We start from the raw sequence: 13,891 nt of genomic DNA, 5'->3' as shown, positions 1-13,891 counted from the left end.
GTCCCGATGGCCTCTTCCCTACATTGCCCAGGGACTGTCCCAGATCCAGGCGTCAATGGTGTACACCACCATTGACCTGACCAATGGATACTGGACAATACCCGTCAGTAGGGAGGACCAGTACGAACTGGCCTTCACCTTCGGGGGCAGCAGTACACATGGACCCAAACTTCCTTTGGATACATAAACTCCTGCAATGAATTCAACATCTTTCTACAGAAGCCCATGCCCGACTTGGGTGAAAGGGGTAACCTGGCCTATGTGGATGATGTCCTGATTAAAAGCTGAACTGTGGAGGAACACATAGCGGAAATCCGCTCTGTTCTGACCCAGTTGAAGGTTGCCGGAGCAAAACTGTCCATCCAGAAGGCACAGTGATATAGGACCCGTGTAAACTTCTTGGGACATGAAATCACACCTTAAGGGTCTCTGTCCCCAGCAAAGAAAGTAGAAGTACTACTGAAACTAAAAGACCCCACAACTCTGCGTGAACTAAGGAGACTTCTTGGACTGACTAATTACAGTAGGAAGTTTATTGAGGATTACGCAGAGGTCACAAAACCCCTGGTCCATTTGTTAAAGGGGGGTCAAGTGGGAGTGGGGTCCAGAACAAGCCGAGGCAGTGAAACAACTCAAAAGAAGCCTCTCACAAGCGCCTTGTCTAGCTTACCCCGTCAAAAACAAGGAGTTCTTCTTGGAGACGGGGATCTTGAAATACATGCATAACAGCAGTATTATTTCAAAAGCATGACAAGGTCAATAGAGTCATCTCCTATGCAAGTAAGACTTTTTCCTCTGTGGGGGAAAAATGCAAAGATTGTGAGAAGGCATTCCTGCCAACGGTGTGAGCATTGAAAAATTAACGCCCGTTCATCCATGGGGAGCACATCATAGTGGAGACTCTGCAACAGCCTTTGCAATACCTCCAAAGTGACAGAATCCAGGCAGGAAATGTTAGTAATTCCAGAATTACTTCCTGGATTCTGTCCATGTAAGGCTTTCCTGTGGAGGTCAGATATGCCCAAAACAAGAAGTGTCCCCTTTCGTAAGGTTTGGCTGACTTGCATGATTGTGCCTGAGAAAACTGTCTCGAGGACGAAAGTCTCAAAACCCAAGACAACATGGAGGCGTACCTGAATTAACCGCACAAGGCCTTTGAAGAAGTCACGTGCAAGGTGATGCTCACAGTTTATGTGGACGGGTGCTCCTACCATGTTGACAACAATGCGGAAAAGGAACTGGTTGCTGTGTTGGGAACGCCTGGGTAGATGATGCACTGGAACCCTCCGCTGGGTACAAGATCGGTCCCAGCAGTAGTCAGGTGGCGAAGTTGATGGCAGTTCACCAGGCCATCCTCACTGCCATGCAACACCGACTCAACAAACTGGTCATATTCACTGATTCAGATTATATCCAAAACGCGTTCGTGGAGCACCTGATCAATTGGAAAACCAGAGGCATGCTGTGTGCAAATAAACCACTCAAGCATGGCAAACTCATGCAAAATATTGATGATCTGGTCACCTCTAATGGGATGATCATCTATTGGAAAAAGATTAAGGGTCATTCTAGAATAGAGGGACCAGACAAAACTGGAAATTACCTGGCTGATCAGTTGGCCAAAACCAGGGCCATCCAGCGGGAACTCCTTGAGATCGAGTCCCTGTTGGGGGAAATCCAGGTCACTGCTGTCACCAGGTCTCAATCACTTGCCCACAATGAACTCTCAACTGCCCAGTGGAGTAAGGAGACCCCAGATGCTGATTTAATCACTGCAAAAAAAGAGGAGCTGATCATTGGGAAATATTACCAACACATTGAGGACCCTGTGAACTTTCCGGAACCCAATTACATTGAGAAAGAGGATCTCCGGGTGTTGATGAAGTTTCCCAAAATGTTCCGAATCCAAGACGGTTTGCTGGTAAGGAGATCCATCTCTGGATGTAACCAGTGGGTGGTACCAACCTCATTCAAAGCCTGATGCTAAGTCACGGCCACAGCCGGTGATCAGGTGTTTCACACTACTTCAGAAATCTTTCAGGAGGTTGCATACTTGCCACACATGGGGCAGGACCTCAACCAATATTTGAAGGGGTGTCTTGTCTGTGCACAATTTTAGCAAGGTCCACTCACACACAGAGCTCCCCTCCAGAAGAGGGGGATGACTCTGCCCTGGTCAGATTTACAAGTAGACTTCATCGGGCCCGTGATTCGCTCCTCTAGTGGGAACAAGTACATGTTAACAGTAACATGCTTATTTACCAAATGGGAGGCATGTCTCCCGGACCCAAATTGCAAGCCAGAAACAGCAACTTCCCTGACGATCAACCACATCTTCTCGCGCTTTGCCCTACCCCACAGGATTGAGTCAGACCAAGGAAGTGACTTCATCAGAAAAGTGATGACAAAGATGTGGGAGATACTTTGGGTAAAGAGAAAACTTCATATTGCATACCACCAATCCTCTAGTGGGGGAGTTAAGAGGTACAATAATACCATTGTGAGCATTCTTAAGAAGTTTGTGGCGGATTCTGGGCCAAGTTGGGACATCCAATTACTGCTTGTCCTGATGGCCATCAGATCTACACCATCTTCTGTGACCAAAGTGTCTCCATTTGAGCTAATGACTGGACTAAAAATGGTGCTACCTCGGCATCTGCTCAATAGAACACAAGAGCAGACCCTGATTAACGCCTCCACAACACATGAATATATTGAGAATCTAAGAATACACCTTCAGCATGGTTTTGCGTATGCTCAGCGGAATCTGGAGAAATCGTCAGAGGGGATAAAAACCCACTAAAACTTAAAAACATCTAAAAAAAGAATATAAAGTAGGAGACAGGGTCTACTTATACAATTTGCAGAGGAACCAGACTAAGGAGAGAAAATTCCTCCCCTCCTGGTGGGGTCCCTTTGAAATTGTAGACAAAATTTCACCTATCGCCTACAAGATCCGCATGCCCAAAGGAGAGCTGTCAGAAGAGAAATGGGCCCACATCAATCAGTTAAAAAGTTGTCACCCCAGACACACTTTGCAGCTGATTGATGAGCCAAATGAAAATCAAACAGAGGAACCATTGGTAGAATGAGGAGAAAGGAAAAGAAAAAGCAGAGGGAAGTATTTGTGTGCATAGGTATATTTATCTAACAGGGGGTATTTTTATTTAGTGTTACTGTAAAAATGAAAAAAGGTGTTTTAAAAGTCAAGTTGTTGACCTGTTCCTGTTGAGTAATTTGTGATGTTATGGTCAAAATGTGAGAAAGAGATCACCGAAAAATTGTAACTGTAATCATTGTTTCACTGTTGTAAATCTTCCAGGAATACTGTCATTGAAAAATCCTAAAACCTGTTTTTATCTATCTTCTATTAGATGATTAACTCCATTACCTCCTAACCTGGTGAGGATCTCCCCGGGGTCCTGGAAAGGAAGGAAGGAAAGAGGGTGCTGCTCCATACCCTCCCACCAGAAAACGGAAGGGAATCTAGAAGTGCCGCTCCCTGAGGATGGAGGATTCCACCAAATGAACCCCACTCTGCCCTGCTCTTCCCTCAACAAAAAGTCACAGCAGAGCAAGGGGGGAATATGTGAGGGTACATTTACCAGCCTTAACAGAAATTCCCTTCCCCGCAAAGTCGCATTTCATCATTTCACCCAGAAACAGCTGTGTTCTGTTCTCTTTGGCACAGGTGGGGCGAGCTTTGAACACTGTCACCCCAAAAAATGGCTGCATTTGTTTTTGCTTCAAATCAAGCACAAGAAAAATGAACTGCATTCAAGACGGTATTACAATTTGTTCCTCCTTTCATTTTAAACACCACAAAGTTTTGCTCCATTAAACACAGCCCTGTTGTGTATTTCATCTGATTGCCATGAAGTAAGGCAATACCTTCCAGAACGTCATTGTTTGCACTGAAAGGGTACATGCAGAGCAAGAATTCTGTTTTCAGTCAGCACGGCTAAGATTTCCTTTTGAAATAGACCAGCACTCGAAATTACAGCAAAGTAAAGAAAAAGCGTGTCTCTCTCTCTCTGCTCCCATGTCAATTTCAAAGGGATTCCTTACAAGATACTTTTGTGTCCATGAACCCATAGTCTAATGTAAAAGCCCTCCAGAAGGTTAATCAGAAAGGAACTGTGTGCAGCAGAAACCGCATTTGTGACTTGACATAAAAAGGAAAAATGAACCCACGTGTAAACCGATGCTTTTACACATCAGGGGAATGCTGTTTGAAAGCGAAATACAATTACAACCTCTGCGCACACAGAAATGGGATTGAATATGTGGGGATGGGGGTTTTGCTATAAAATGTGTATGATATTTTTTCCCAAAAAGACTTGGTTTCTGTTGAAAGAAAGAAAAAAAACATTGAAACCAGACGAACAGGTTTTTGGACCAGGCATTTACTTCAAAGGTGCATTGCCTCCGATGCGGAAAGAATTACCTTCACAAATGAACTAGCCCCCATGGGCATATGAAAGGCCCAAAGTGTGGAGGTTTTCAGCCTCGTCAGACTTTCCAGCATCCCTACAGAAAGGAACAAAGGACCCAAGGGGAACTAGTAATTCACCAAGAGGTGTGATTTCCTTCTACACCCAGTCCCAGCCCCAACTGCATGACTTCAAATGGCATCATGGAAACCCTTTGTTCAGGCTGATCCAGGGGAAGACAATTTGGTTGTGGGGATGGCCAGACCGCCCACACGGTGGCTAATCCAGTCCATTGAATTTAAAAGAACTGTTGAACATTAAGACAGTTGTTTCAGCACCCTAAATAAGCAATAATTTGATATTATGCCAGTATTTTATGTTATTTTTAAACAAGCAAAATGAGACCCAATACAGGTTTCTAGCACCTGGGGAACTGGAATGGCATAAAAACGCATTTCTGGGTGAAGTATAAATGATGCAGACATAAAACTTGGTGAACATATGCGGAATAGTAGTGGGCATGTATGTAGTTAATGACTTTTAAAAATGATGCTTCTCCTTATAATGGCAAAATTGTGCCAAAAAGCGATGCTATTTCACACAGAGTCGGAGATCAGACTATCCAATTCCCTGTGAAATATGGAATCGGCATATCTGTTTTTATGATGGTGACTAGTGTAAATCTGATGTTTTGATCCATAACTCATTTTGTCAAGAAATAGGCTTTGTGAGACAAAGGAAGTCATAAATGCTCACACATAAAATGATGTCATTTCCCCTGAACCAATCAGCTCAGGGGGAGGAGGGAACACCAGTAGCCTGACCTATTTTAGGATAGGAGTAACTCCAGAGTACTTCCCCCCAGATTGTAAAATTCTATGATGTCACTCTGGCTATATAAACGGGAGTCAGAGAAACACATGAAATTCAAAAAACTCAAAAACCAGATCCCGAGGCAGCTGATTTCATCCAGGCAGAACCACCTATCCAGATCCAGGCATCCCCAATAATCCAGGGAGAAAGGAGGAAAGGCAGCTGATCCCATCCAGGAGAGCCCAGCTGTCCATAGTGACCAGACCTTGCCTAGCTCTCCCACATCCCATCCAGGGAAGCCCAGCTGTCTCAGTCACCAGATCTCTTGACCCTTCTGTCCCTGTGACCAGATCCTTGGCCCGCAGTCCAGAGACCTTGCTGGCTGTCCAAATTACCAAACTCAAGCGTATCTTGTAAGTATCACATCACCAAGTACCCAAAAACTGCATATCCCGCTCTTTTACCCTTGCATCCTATTCAAGTCCTACTAAAATCCCATCCAAAATCCCAAATTGCCAATAACATTTGTTCACCTTTCCTTAGAAGAATCTCTGTTCGTCCATATCTGTTAGTGTATTCCTTTTATAATTCTTTCTGTTATCTGTGTAAATCCCTAGTACCATTTTGAAATTAATTAATTAATTCCCCTATAAAGAGATTCACGGTGAGCTGGTTGCAATTCAAAATCAACCACCTCACGTCAATTGCCTTTCTTTAATAATTATAGTCCTTAAAATATAGTATCAGTAGAACCAGTCATTGTGCAACAAAAATTGAATTCGCCTGTGTATGTTGCTTTTTTTAAAATAAAATCTGACTTGCATTTCCCATAGTAAAACCCACACCATCACCCTATTAAGAGTAATCCTTTCCCCTCAGAATCCTACCTCCTATGTGCCTTTGTTTCTCATCCCAAAAACCAATTTCCGATTTTGACATCTAAGCCCCTTATTCTTAGCTGCTTGTCATTTTGAAGCCTGTGAAAAATAAGAGTTGCAATTCTGCCATGTGTGTTTTCTTCTGCATTGTTTTCCACCCCAAAATCGATTTCCTTACCTGTGTCACGTTGCTTTGGTGCCTTGCTCAGTAGCCTGTAAACTTCCTTGTCTCCTAAGTGCAGCCACACAAATTTCTGTCCTACCTATCCTACCGCAATTGTAAACTGAGATACAAGTAACAAGTAAAATCTGAGTATGCCATTTTGCTCCTTTTGAAGGTTTTCATCTTTTTTTCTGGCCTCCCATCTTGGGGTGGTGGGCTGAATTTTAAATCTGATGTTTCCCTCTTCTTTCTGACTCCTTGCAGCTGCTTTCCATTCATAAAGAATTTAGTCAGCAGGTGTTTGGGGGAAATGTTGCAGGGGGAGTGCCTAACCTGTGTGCTATCTGTTATTTTGAAGAAAAGTTATTGTCTTTCCGTTTCTATTAAAGGTGTATGTATCTTATGTTAGGAGTGTGAAGTATCTGTATTGTGGGATTTTTGCATGTATACTGCCACACTGTGGTGGCTGCTGCGCTAATTTTTCTTTGCTTGATTTTCTTTGAATTCTAAAAATTAATAAATATTTCATTGTACACACTGGCCTGGTTCATAGTTCATTGCGACACGGGGTATTTGTTAAGGGGGGTGTGAGACGGGTTGGGTGCCTTCTCAAAGTAGAATCCAAGAATCAATAAAGATAAAAAGCGTTTTTATTGTGCGCTACATTCATTGTCAGTGGAAAGAGTCTCTGGGTGGAGTGTGCTGTGTTCTAAAACCGTTACAGCATGCCACCACCCACAGCCAACTCCTGGATAAGGGCATGCTCGACATACCGACTTCCGGGGTGCCTCCCTTTCCATGTGCCAGCTAACCTCACAGCTATGGATAGGTGGCCAGCACACCTGTAAACATGCTTCTTCAAGGGGACCAATGCTCCATGGTGAAGCCAAAGGCTTAACTGTGGGGCTTGGCAACTTTTAGAGGGCCCACTCCTCCAATGATTAGCATCGTTTTGAAAATAAATTGCATCTGGACTTGGGTGAAAGAGACCTCTAATGGGCCTGAGAAAGGCTTAGTAGCTATTCAGCCATGTGGGCTGAGGGGGAGGCTGTGGGGTCGACAGTGTAATGAGGTTAATGGCCCCACTCACTGCCTGCTTTCAAAACTTCTACCCAGCCCTCCAAAATGTTGAGGCTGTCTTCACGCCTGGTCGGGTCTGATCATCGGGGTCCCTGTTAATAAGCTTTCAGATGTTAGCTGTGTGAATCGTCGCTAGGGTTTGAACCATGCATCCAGAGTCCTTTTGGACCCCAGCTGAGTATGCCCAAAAACATTCCTTTGGGAAATGGGAATGGGGCCCAACGCGAGTAAATATGCACCGCCCACAAGGTCTGTGAAACAGGTCCCTCCCCTTCCATGTGACGTGAAATTGCGGCCTACTTGCGCCCCTGCCGGCCGCCATCGTAGCAATGCTTAAAGGATGTTTTACAGATGTGTCAGTGGGGCCTTGCAAGGCAGTCCCTCTACCTGCTTGAAATGCAAAGTGTAGGGGTGGGGGCGGGGGGAGCAAATAGAAGGAGAGGTCTTCTATCCGAGCTCAGAAGTCTCACAGGGAAGAGTGGGACCCGCTGATCCCGTGCCCAGGCAGCTGCCCACTTCCCTCCCCTCCCCGCACTCCCAAGGAAAGGCTCAGCACCCATTAATTCTTTGGCCACTCTTCTGGGACTGCAGGCAGTGCTCAATTGTGAAAAGATCATCCTTGCTAAAATAAGTGATGTAACTGCCACCATAACGTGTTATTAAAAGTACAGCAACACTGCTTCACAAGTGCCAGTAGTGTCCCACCACTGAGCATATGACTGCCGCGACCACAGGCACAAAGATACAACAGTGTGTCCCCGCAGGAATTACGTACAAGGTATACTAGTCCAACCAATTGACTGTAACCTACCTCACTATGAGGGTAAAACCCTCCGCTCACTTCCCTAAATCGGTATGTGATCCCTTTACGGATCCCGACCACGGGCACAGCAGCTTTCCTGCTGAGATTATCAGCTGCCAGCAGCACTGCTTTGGCTTCCATGCGCACACAATCACGACAACATGTGGGCAAATCTCGTTTTCAAGCTGCGCACAACAGAATAGAAAAAGCCAAACCTTTTAGTTTTGTCAATGTGTATCTAGGTTCTCCTCCAGAGCGCTTCCCTCTTTCCCTGACTTTTTTTTTCTACCGCCCACTTTCTTTCTCAGCCAATATCCCTCCGGTGCCCCCATGCCTCGTGCTCTCCTCCCTCTCCCCTCCGTCCTTCTATTCGTCGTTTCCCTCCCACTCATAACTTTTGCCGCCACCCTTCTGAGATGTACCCTCCACCCCTCCGTCCTTCCCACTTGCCTGAGTTCTGCCCCTCTGCCTTTCTCTCCCCTCCCTCTGTCCCCACCCTCTCCCCTCTCCAGGCCCGGAGCCCTGCCGGCATTTAGTCCTGTCCTGCCTCCAAGAGCCCCGGACCCCAGTCTCTGCTCTCCCTGTGCCCTGCTCGTGCTGTACCTCAGCCCCATGTCAGAGCTGGTGACAGCTTGAGAATGTTCCAGAGAGACTCGCTGCTCGCGCTGCTGCAGCTCTGCCTGCTATGCCACGGGACCTTGGCTCAGCAGAGGCCCGGGGGCGGCCAGCGGCCGGGGGGGCAACGACCCGTGGGGCCTGAGAGCGGGACCGGGGGAGACACCACCATTGTCGCCCCCAACAAGGGGTCGGCCTTCCAAGGTAAGAGGGTCCTCTCACTGCCCCAGAGGATGGGGCATTCGGAGCAGACCCACAGGTATAGGCGCCCACAGGAGGGGGTGTAGCCCCTCTGATTATACCCCCCCCCCCCACCCTCAGTAGTATATTGCGCTCAAAGGGGGTACGGGTTGCAGTAGTGCAGGGTTATTCACGTGTATAGTTTAAGAAACCCAGGGAATAGAGGTGCGATAAGAAGTGCTCCTCTTCGCCCTCCTCACCTCCAGGCGCTATGGTACCCTAGGCCTTGGGTCTTTCCGGAGGGCGGGGAAATCGCCTCCAACGGCGGGTTGGACACAGGGTTCTCCTGCCAGGGGGACCCCCTCATCGCCGAGCTTCTGCTGCACGCCCCAGAGAGAGCGGGCCCACCTATGCATCCCCACAGAGCCCCCAACATGCCCGGCGTGATATCTCCCCCTGGCTGTAGTCGCGCCTCCTGTCCCGCCTGGGTCACGAGTCGCGACACACTCGCCTGAGGTATTATGTACCTGAGCGCTCAGAGGAGCGAGCCCCGGCGGACTGCTTGATTTTCAAGGTGGGGCTTCACACGCCCCCACCCCCAAAAAAGGGACGCATTGGACACCCAACAGGACTCAAACACGTGCAGTAGTGCAGGAGAACCCCTTCCCGGGCGGGGTGCTGTGCTGTTAATGAAGAGAAGCAACCCCTTCTCTTTAACTGAACCGTAGCCCACGCACTTACTAGCAGGGCTGCTCTTCATTTAGTGGTACACACCTTAGACATTGCTGTGGGCGGGGAGGGCTGTTGTACTTTTTCAGGGCATAGTGCCACCCGCATGTGTTCGCAGGAAGACTGCAGCCACTTTGCAGAAGTGTCGCCGTGCTTTTCATGTGACTATGCAGGCAGTTCTCAGTGCGGGGACAGGGTGGCAGGGCTGTCGGCGCAGAGGCGTCTTAGCGGCAGCGCCGGTGTGTTGACGGGACTCTGCTGAGGTTCCTCGCAAGGGATGCTTTGCCGTTCACGGAACGGCACTGACCCTTCCCAGACGGAGCCGGGCGGGTGCTCCTCATTTAGACTTGGCGGGCGCTTCTCAGCAAGGCTGCTGTACTATTAATTGGACAATAATGGCCCTTAGGATCGGGCCACTGTGCATTTAAGCGGACAGCGGAGCCCGCGCTCGCCAGCAGGGACGCGCCTATACTTCTATTAGGACTAGGCGGACGCCTGGACACTTGCACGCCTGCTGCACGGTTATAGGGGAAGTGCCGGCTCTATTTGGAGGGGTGACTGTGGGTTTAAGGGCAGCGCGGGCGCCTATAGGCCGCAGGTTGCAATTGAGTGTGCACTGTTCGGCCGGACTGAGTACCTATACCATAATACCAGACCCGGTACAGTACTGGCAGCCTTGACCAGTCCCGAGCAGGATGTCTCATCTTTTAGGGGTAGTGTTGGCATTACTTTGCACGCCTGACGTGCCAGGGGCAGCCTCTCTCACACTGGGGCCGTTCGGCTACCAATGGCCGGGCCTCTGTTTCCGGGGCAGCCGGGGGGCCAGGGATGGACACTGGAGGGCCGGCCCAGGCCCAGGGACGGAGCTGTGGCTCCAACAGAAGGAGCCTGGGCTGGAGATGTGGGGGGCTTCCCGTTCCACCGGCAGAGGTTGTAGCAGAAGGCTTGCGCCCATCCCTCGCTCGCGCCAGTTACCGGCCCTGTCGGAGCGGAGCCTGTAGGGAGCGCTGTTCCCCTGCACACCCTCCCTCGGCTGCTCTCGAGCGCTCTGCCCGCGCGGCTCTGATGCTGTTTCATTCACACCTTCTTTCTTTAATGATTCAAGAGCCGGCAGATTACGGGGATGCAGAATATTGGGGAGCAGGGCGGTGCCCGCTGCCCTGGCCATCCCCTCAGGAGGCAAGAGGTGAAGAGACCACTCCATTGTTCACTCACCAGTGGCACCTCACTTACCTTCACGCAAACATTTCCATCCGCGCACCTCTGGCATGTTGCACGTCGACGTGTTACACCTCTGGCATGTCCCATGCATGACATACCTCCGTCGTGTCACAGGCTAGCATGTCAGCATGTTGGATGGATACTGGCATGCTACCCACCTAGAATGTCACATACCTCACTTGGCATGTTGCACCTTTGACATGTCACATGCCAGCATGTTACGCATCTGGCATGTCGCATTCCGCCATGTTGCACCTCTGAACATGTCGGCATGTTGCATGTCATGTAGACATGCATTTTACGCCCTGGGCATGTACCATGCTTGCATGTTACACCTGCGGCTGCACCTCCAGCATGCCATTAGCCACATGCCAGTAGACCCCTTTCACTATGTGTGTGTGTGCAGTGTGTGCAGCACTTATCCCATGTTTAGATTGTTCACTATATAGCACCAGGACAGCACACTATGAGTGCAGTGCTGCTGCATGTCTTATGTGTGCAGTGATGCACTGTAAGTCATAGTTCAGTACTGTGTCATACATGTGCACTTCCATGCTATATGTCATGTATGTGCAGCGTCATGCCATTCCTTATGTTATATGTGTCACGGCAGGTGGTGCAGCTGCCGCGCTGTACTCTGTGCTGTGAGGATGCCGTGGGGTGTAGCATGCCGACACTGCACAGCCGTGTATCCATTGGGTGCAGTGCTGCTCGCCTCTGTGTTGTGTGGATGATGTGCGGCGTTGTATTTCGTTTAGATAGTGCTGTCCTGTATGTCGAAAAGACACAACACTTTGCTGCATATCGGATAGAGTGCTGTACGGCATGTCGTATTGCCGTGCGCAATAACGTGGCAGTGGTGTGCGTATATAGGATTCAGGGTGCTACCTATAGATTCGAAATATGCAGTGCTGTTTCTTGACATAAAGAAACGGGGATGTATGTCCTCCTTATAGAAGCGATGCAGTGCTCTCTCTCCCTCTCTCTCTCTCTCTCTCTCTCTCTCCGTCTCTGCTCCTCTCTCACCCTGTCTCTTTCTTTCCCTCTCTCTCTTTCTCTCTCTTTCCCCGCTGTCTCTCTCCCGCTCTCTCTATCCCTCTCTCCCCCTCTCTCACGCTGTCTCTGTCTTTCCCTCTCTCCCGCTCTCTCTTTCACTATCTCTGCTCTTTCTCTGTGTCTTTCTCTCTCTCTCCCGCTCTCTCTCTCTCCCCTCTCTCTCTTCCCCCTCTCTCTCTGTCTCTCTCTCTTCCTCTCTGTCTCTCTCTCTCTCTTCCCCCTCTCTCCCTGTCTCTCTCCCTCTCTCTCCCCCCTCTTCCCCTCTCTCTTCCCCCTCTCTCTTTCTCTCTTTCTCTCCCTCTCTCTCTCTTTCTCACCGTCTCTCTGTCTCTCTCCCTCGCTCTGCCTTTCTCCCCCTCTCTCTGTCTCTCTTCCCCCTCTCTCTCTCTTTATGCCTCTCTTTCCCCCTCTCTCTCGCTTTCTTTCCCTCTCCCCTCTCTCTCTCCCTCCCCCTCTCCCTCTCCCTCTCCGTCTCTTTCTCTCCCTCTCTCTCTCTCTTTGTCTCTCTCCCTCTCCAGCTCTCTGTCTCTCTCCCGCTCTCTCTCTTTCTCTCTGTCTTTCTCTCCCCTCTCTCTCTCCCCCCTCTCTCTCTCTGTCTCTCTCTCTTCCTCTCTCTCTCTCTCTCTCTCTCTCTCTCTATCTCTCTCTTCCCCCTCTCTCCCTGTCTCTCTCCCTCTCCCTCCCCCTCTCCCCCTCTCCCTCTTCCCCCTCTCTCTCTCTTTCTCTCCCTCTCTCTCTCTTTCTCACCGTCTCTCTGTCTCTCTCCCTCGCTCTGCCTTTCTCCCCCTCTCTCTGTCTCTCTTCCCCCCTCTCTCTCTTTATGCCTCTCTTTCCCCCTCTCTCTCGATTTCTTTCCCTCTCCCCTCTCTCTCTCTCCCCCCTCTCTCTCCCTCTCCGTCTCTTTCTCTCCCTCTCTCTCTCTCTTTGTCTCTCTCCCTCTCCAGCTCTCTGTCTCTCTCCCGCTCTCTCTCTTTCTCTCTGTCTTTCTCTCCCCTCTCTCTCTCCCCCCTCTCTCTCTCTGTCTCTCTCTCTTCCTCTCTCTCTCTCTATCTCTCTCTTCCCCCTCTCTCCCTGTCTCTCTCCCTCTCCCTCCCCCTTCTCCCCCTCTCTCTCTTCCCCCTCTCTCTCTTTCTCTCCCTCTCTCTCTCTTTCTCACCGTCTCTCTGTCTCTCTCCCTCGCTCTGCCTTTCTCCCCCTCTCTCTGTCTCTCTTCCCCCCTCTCTCTCTTTATGCCTCTCTTTCCCCCTCTCTCTCGATTTCTTTCCCTCTCCCCTCTCTCTCACTCCCCCCTCTCTCTCCCTCTCCGTCTCTTTCTCTCCCTCTCTCTCTCTTTGTCTCTCTCCCTCTCCAGCTCTCTGTCTCTCTCCCGCTCTCTTTCTTTCTCTCCCTTTCTCTCTCCCCTCTCCTCCTCTCTCTCCCCACACACCGTGTGGTGCAGTATCCGGTATGCTTGCTAGTAACATGCTATCGCTCGTGCAGCCACTGTGGTGCGTGGCAGTGGTACATGCAGGGCGATGTGGCACGTGAGATGAATGGAGCGCCGTAATGCATGCTGCACAGCTGCAGTGCTGTTTCTCGCATATATCTGTTGTGCAAGGCTGTATGGCCCACAGAGGCAGTGATGGGATGCATGTTGTACCACCACAGGTGTGAGCTGCGCGTTGCAACATGTTGTATATCCGCGGAGTTGTGCTGCGTGTTGTGTAATTGCTACAGCATCGGGCGGCGAACGCTCTCCCGGGACTGAGGGATTGTACCGAGTAGCTGCAGCATGTTGTTGATGCAGGTGCACAGCGCAGAGATAGGGCAGCGTGGCAAGCTTTGTGTTGCATGCCCACAGCTGCATACGGTGTGCTCGGCCAGTGCTCAGTTGCATTCTGCGAGCAGCATCGTGCGTGCTGTAGAGTTCTAAGGTAGTGCG

At 49.7% G+C, this 13,891-nt stretch overlaps 2 protein-coding genes across 3 annotated transcripts in view; one reads left to right on the top strand and one right to left on the bottom strand.

Annotated features, from left to right (window-relative positions):
* The window catches only part of LOC138488767 (uncharacterized), a 74,788-nt gene extending 66,290 nt beyond the window's left edge, over positions 1–8,498 (bottom strand). The window contains exon 1 of one of the 2 annotated variants that reach the window (XM_069616049.1): positions 8,385–8,498. The gene's annotated coding sequence lies outside the window, so the exon portion shown is untranslated. Of the gene's footprint in view, positions 1–8,178; positions 8,348–8,384 lie in introns of those variants that run through there. The other variant, XM_069616050.1, reaches the window with a different exon arrangement.
* Positions 8,499–8,598: 100 nt separating this feature from the next.
* Positions 8,599–13,891, top strand: part of COL6A1 (collagen type VI alpha 1 chain) — a 115,306-nt gene continuing 110,013 nt past the window's right edge. The window contains exons 1-2 of the mRNA XM_069616051.1: positions 8,599–8,988; positions 10,799–10,879. Coding sequence (XP_069472152.1) covers positions 8,808–8,988; positions 10,799–10,879 — 262 coding nt within the window. The 5' untranslated portion in view covers positions 8,599–8,807. The remainder of the gene's footprint in view (positions 8,989–10,798; positions 10,880–13,891) is intronic.

Source organism: Ambystoma mexicanum, chromosome 9, assembly GCF_040938575.1.
Source record: "Ambystoma mexicanum isolate Mex_15411 chromosome 9, UKY_AmexF1_1, whole genome shotgun sequence".
NCBI lineage: Eukaryota > Metazoa > Chordata > Amphibia > Caudata > Ambystomatidae > Ambystoma > Ambystoma mexicanum.
The sequence above is the reverse complement of the archived record's forward strand: the minus strand, read 5'-3'. Positions and strand labels throughout refer to the sequence as shown.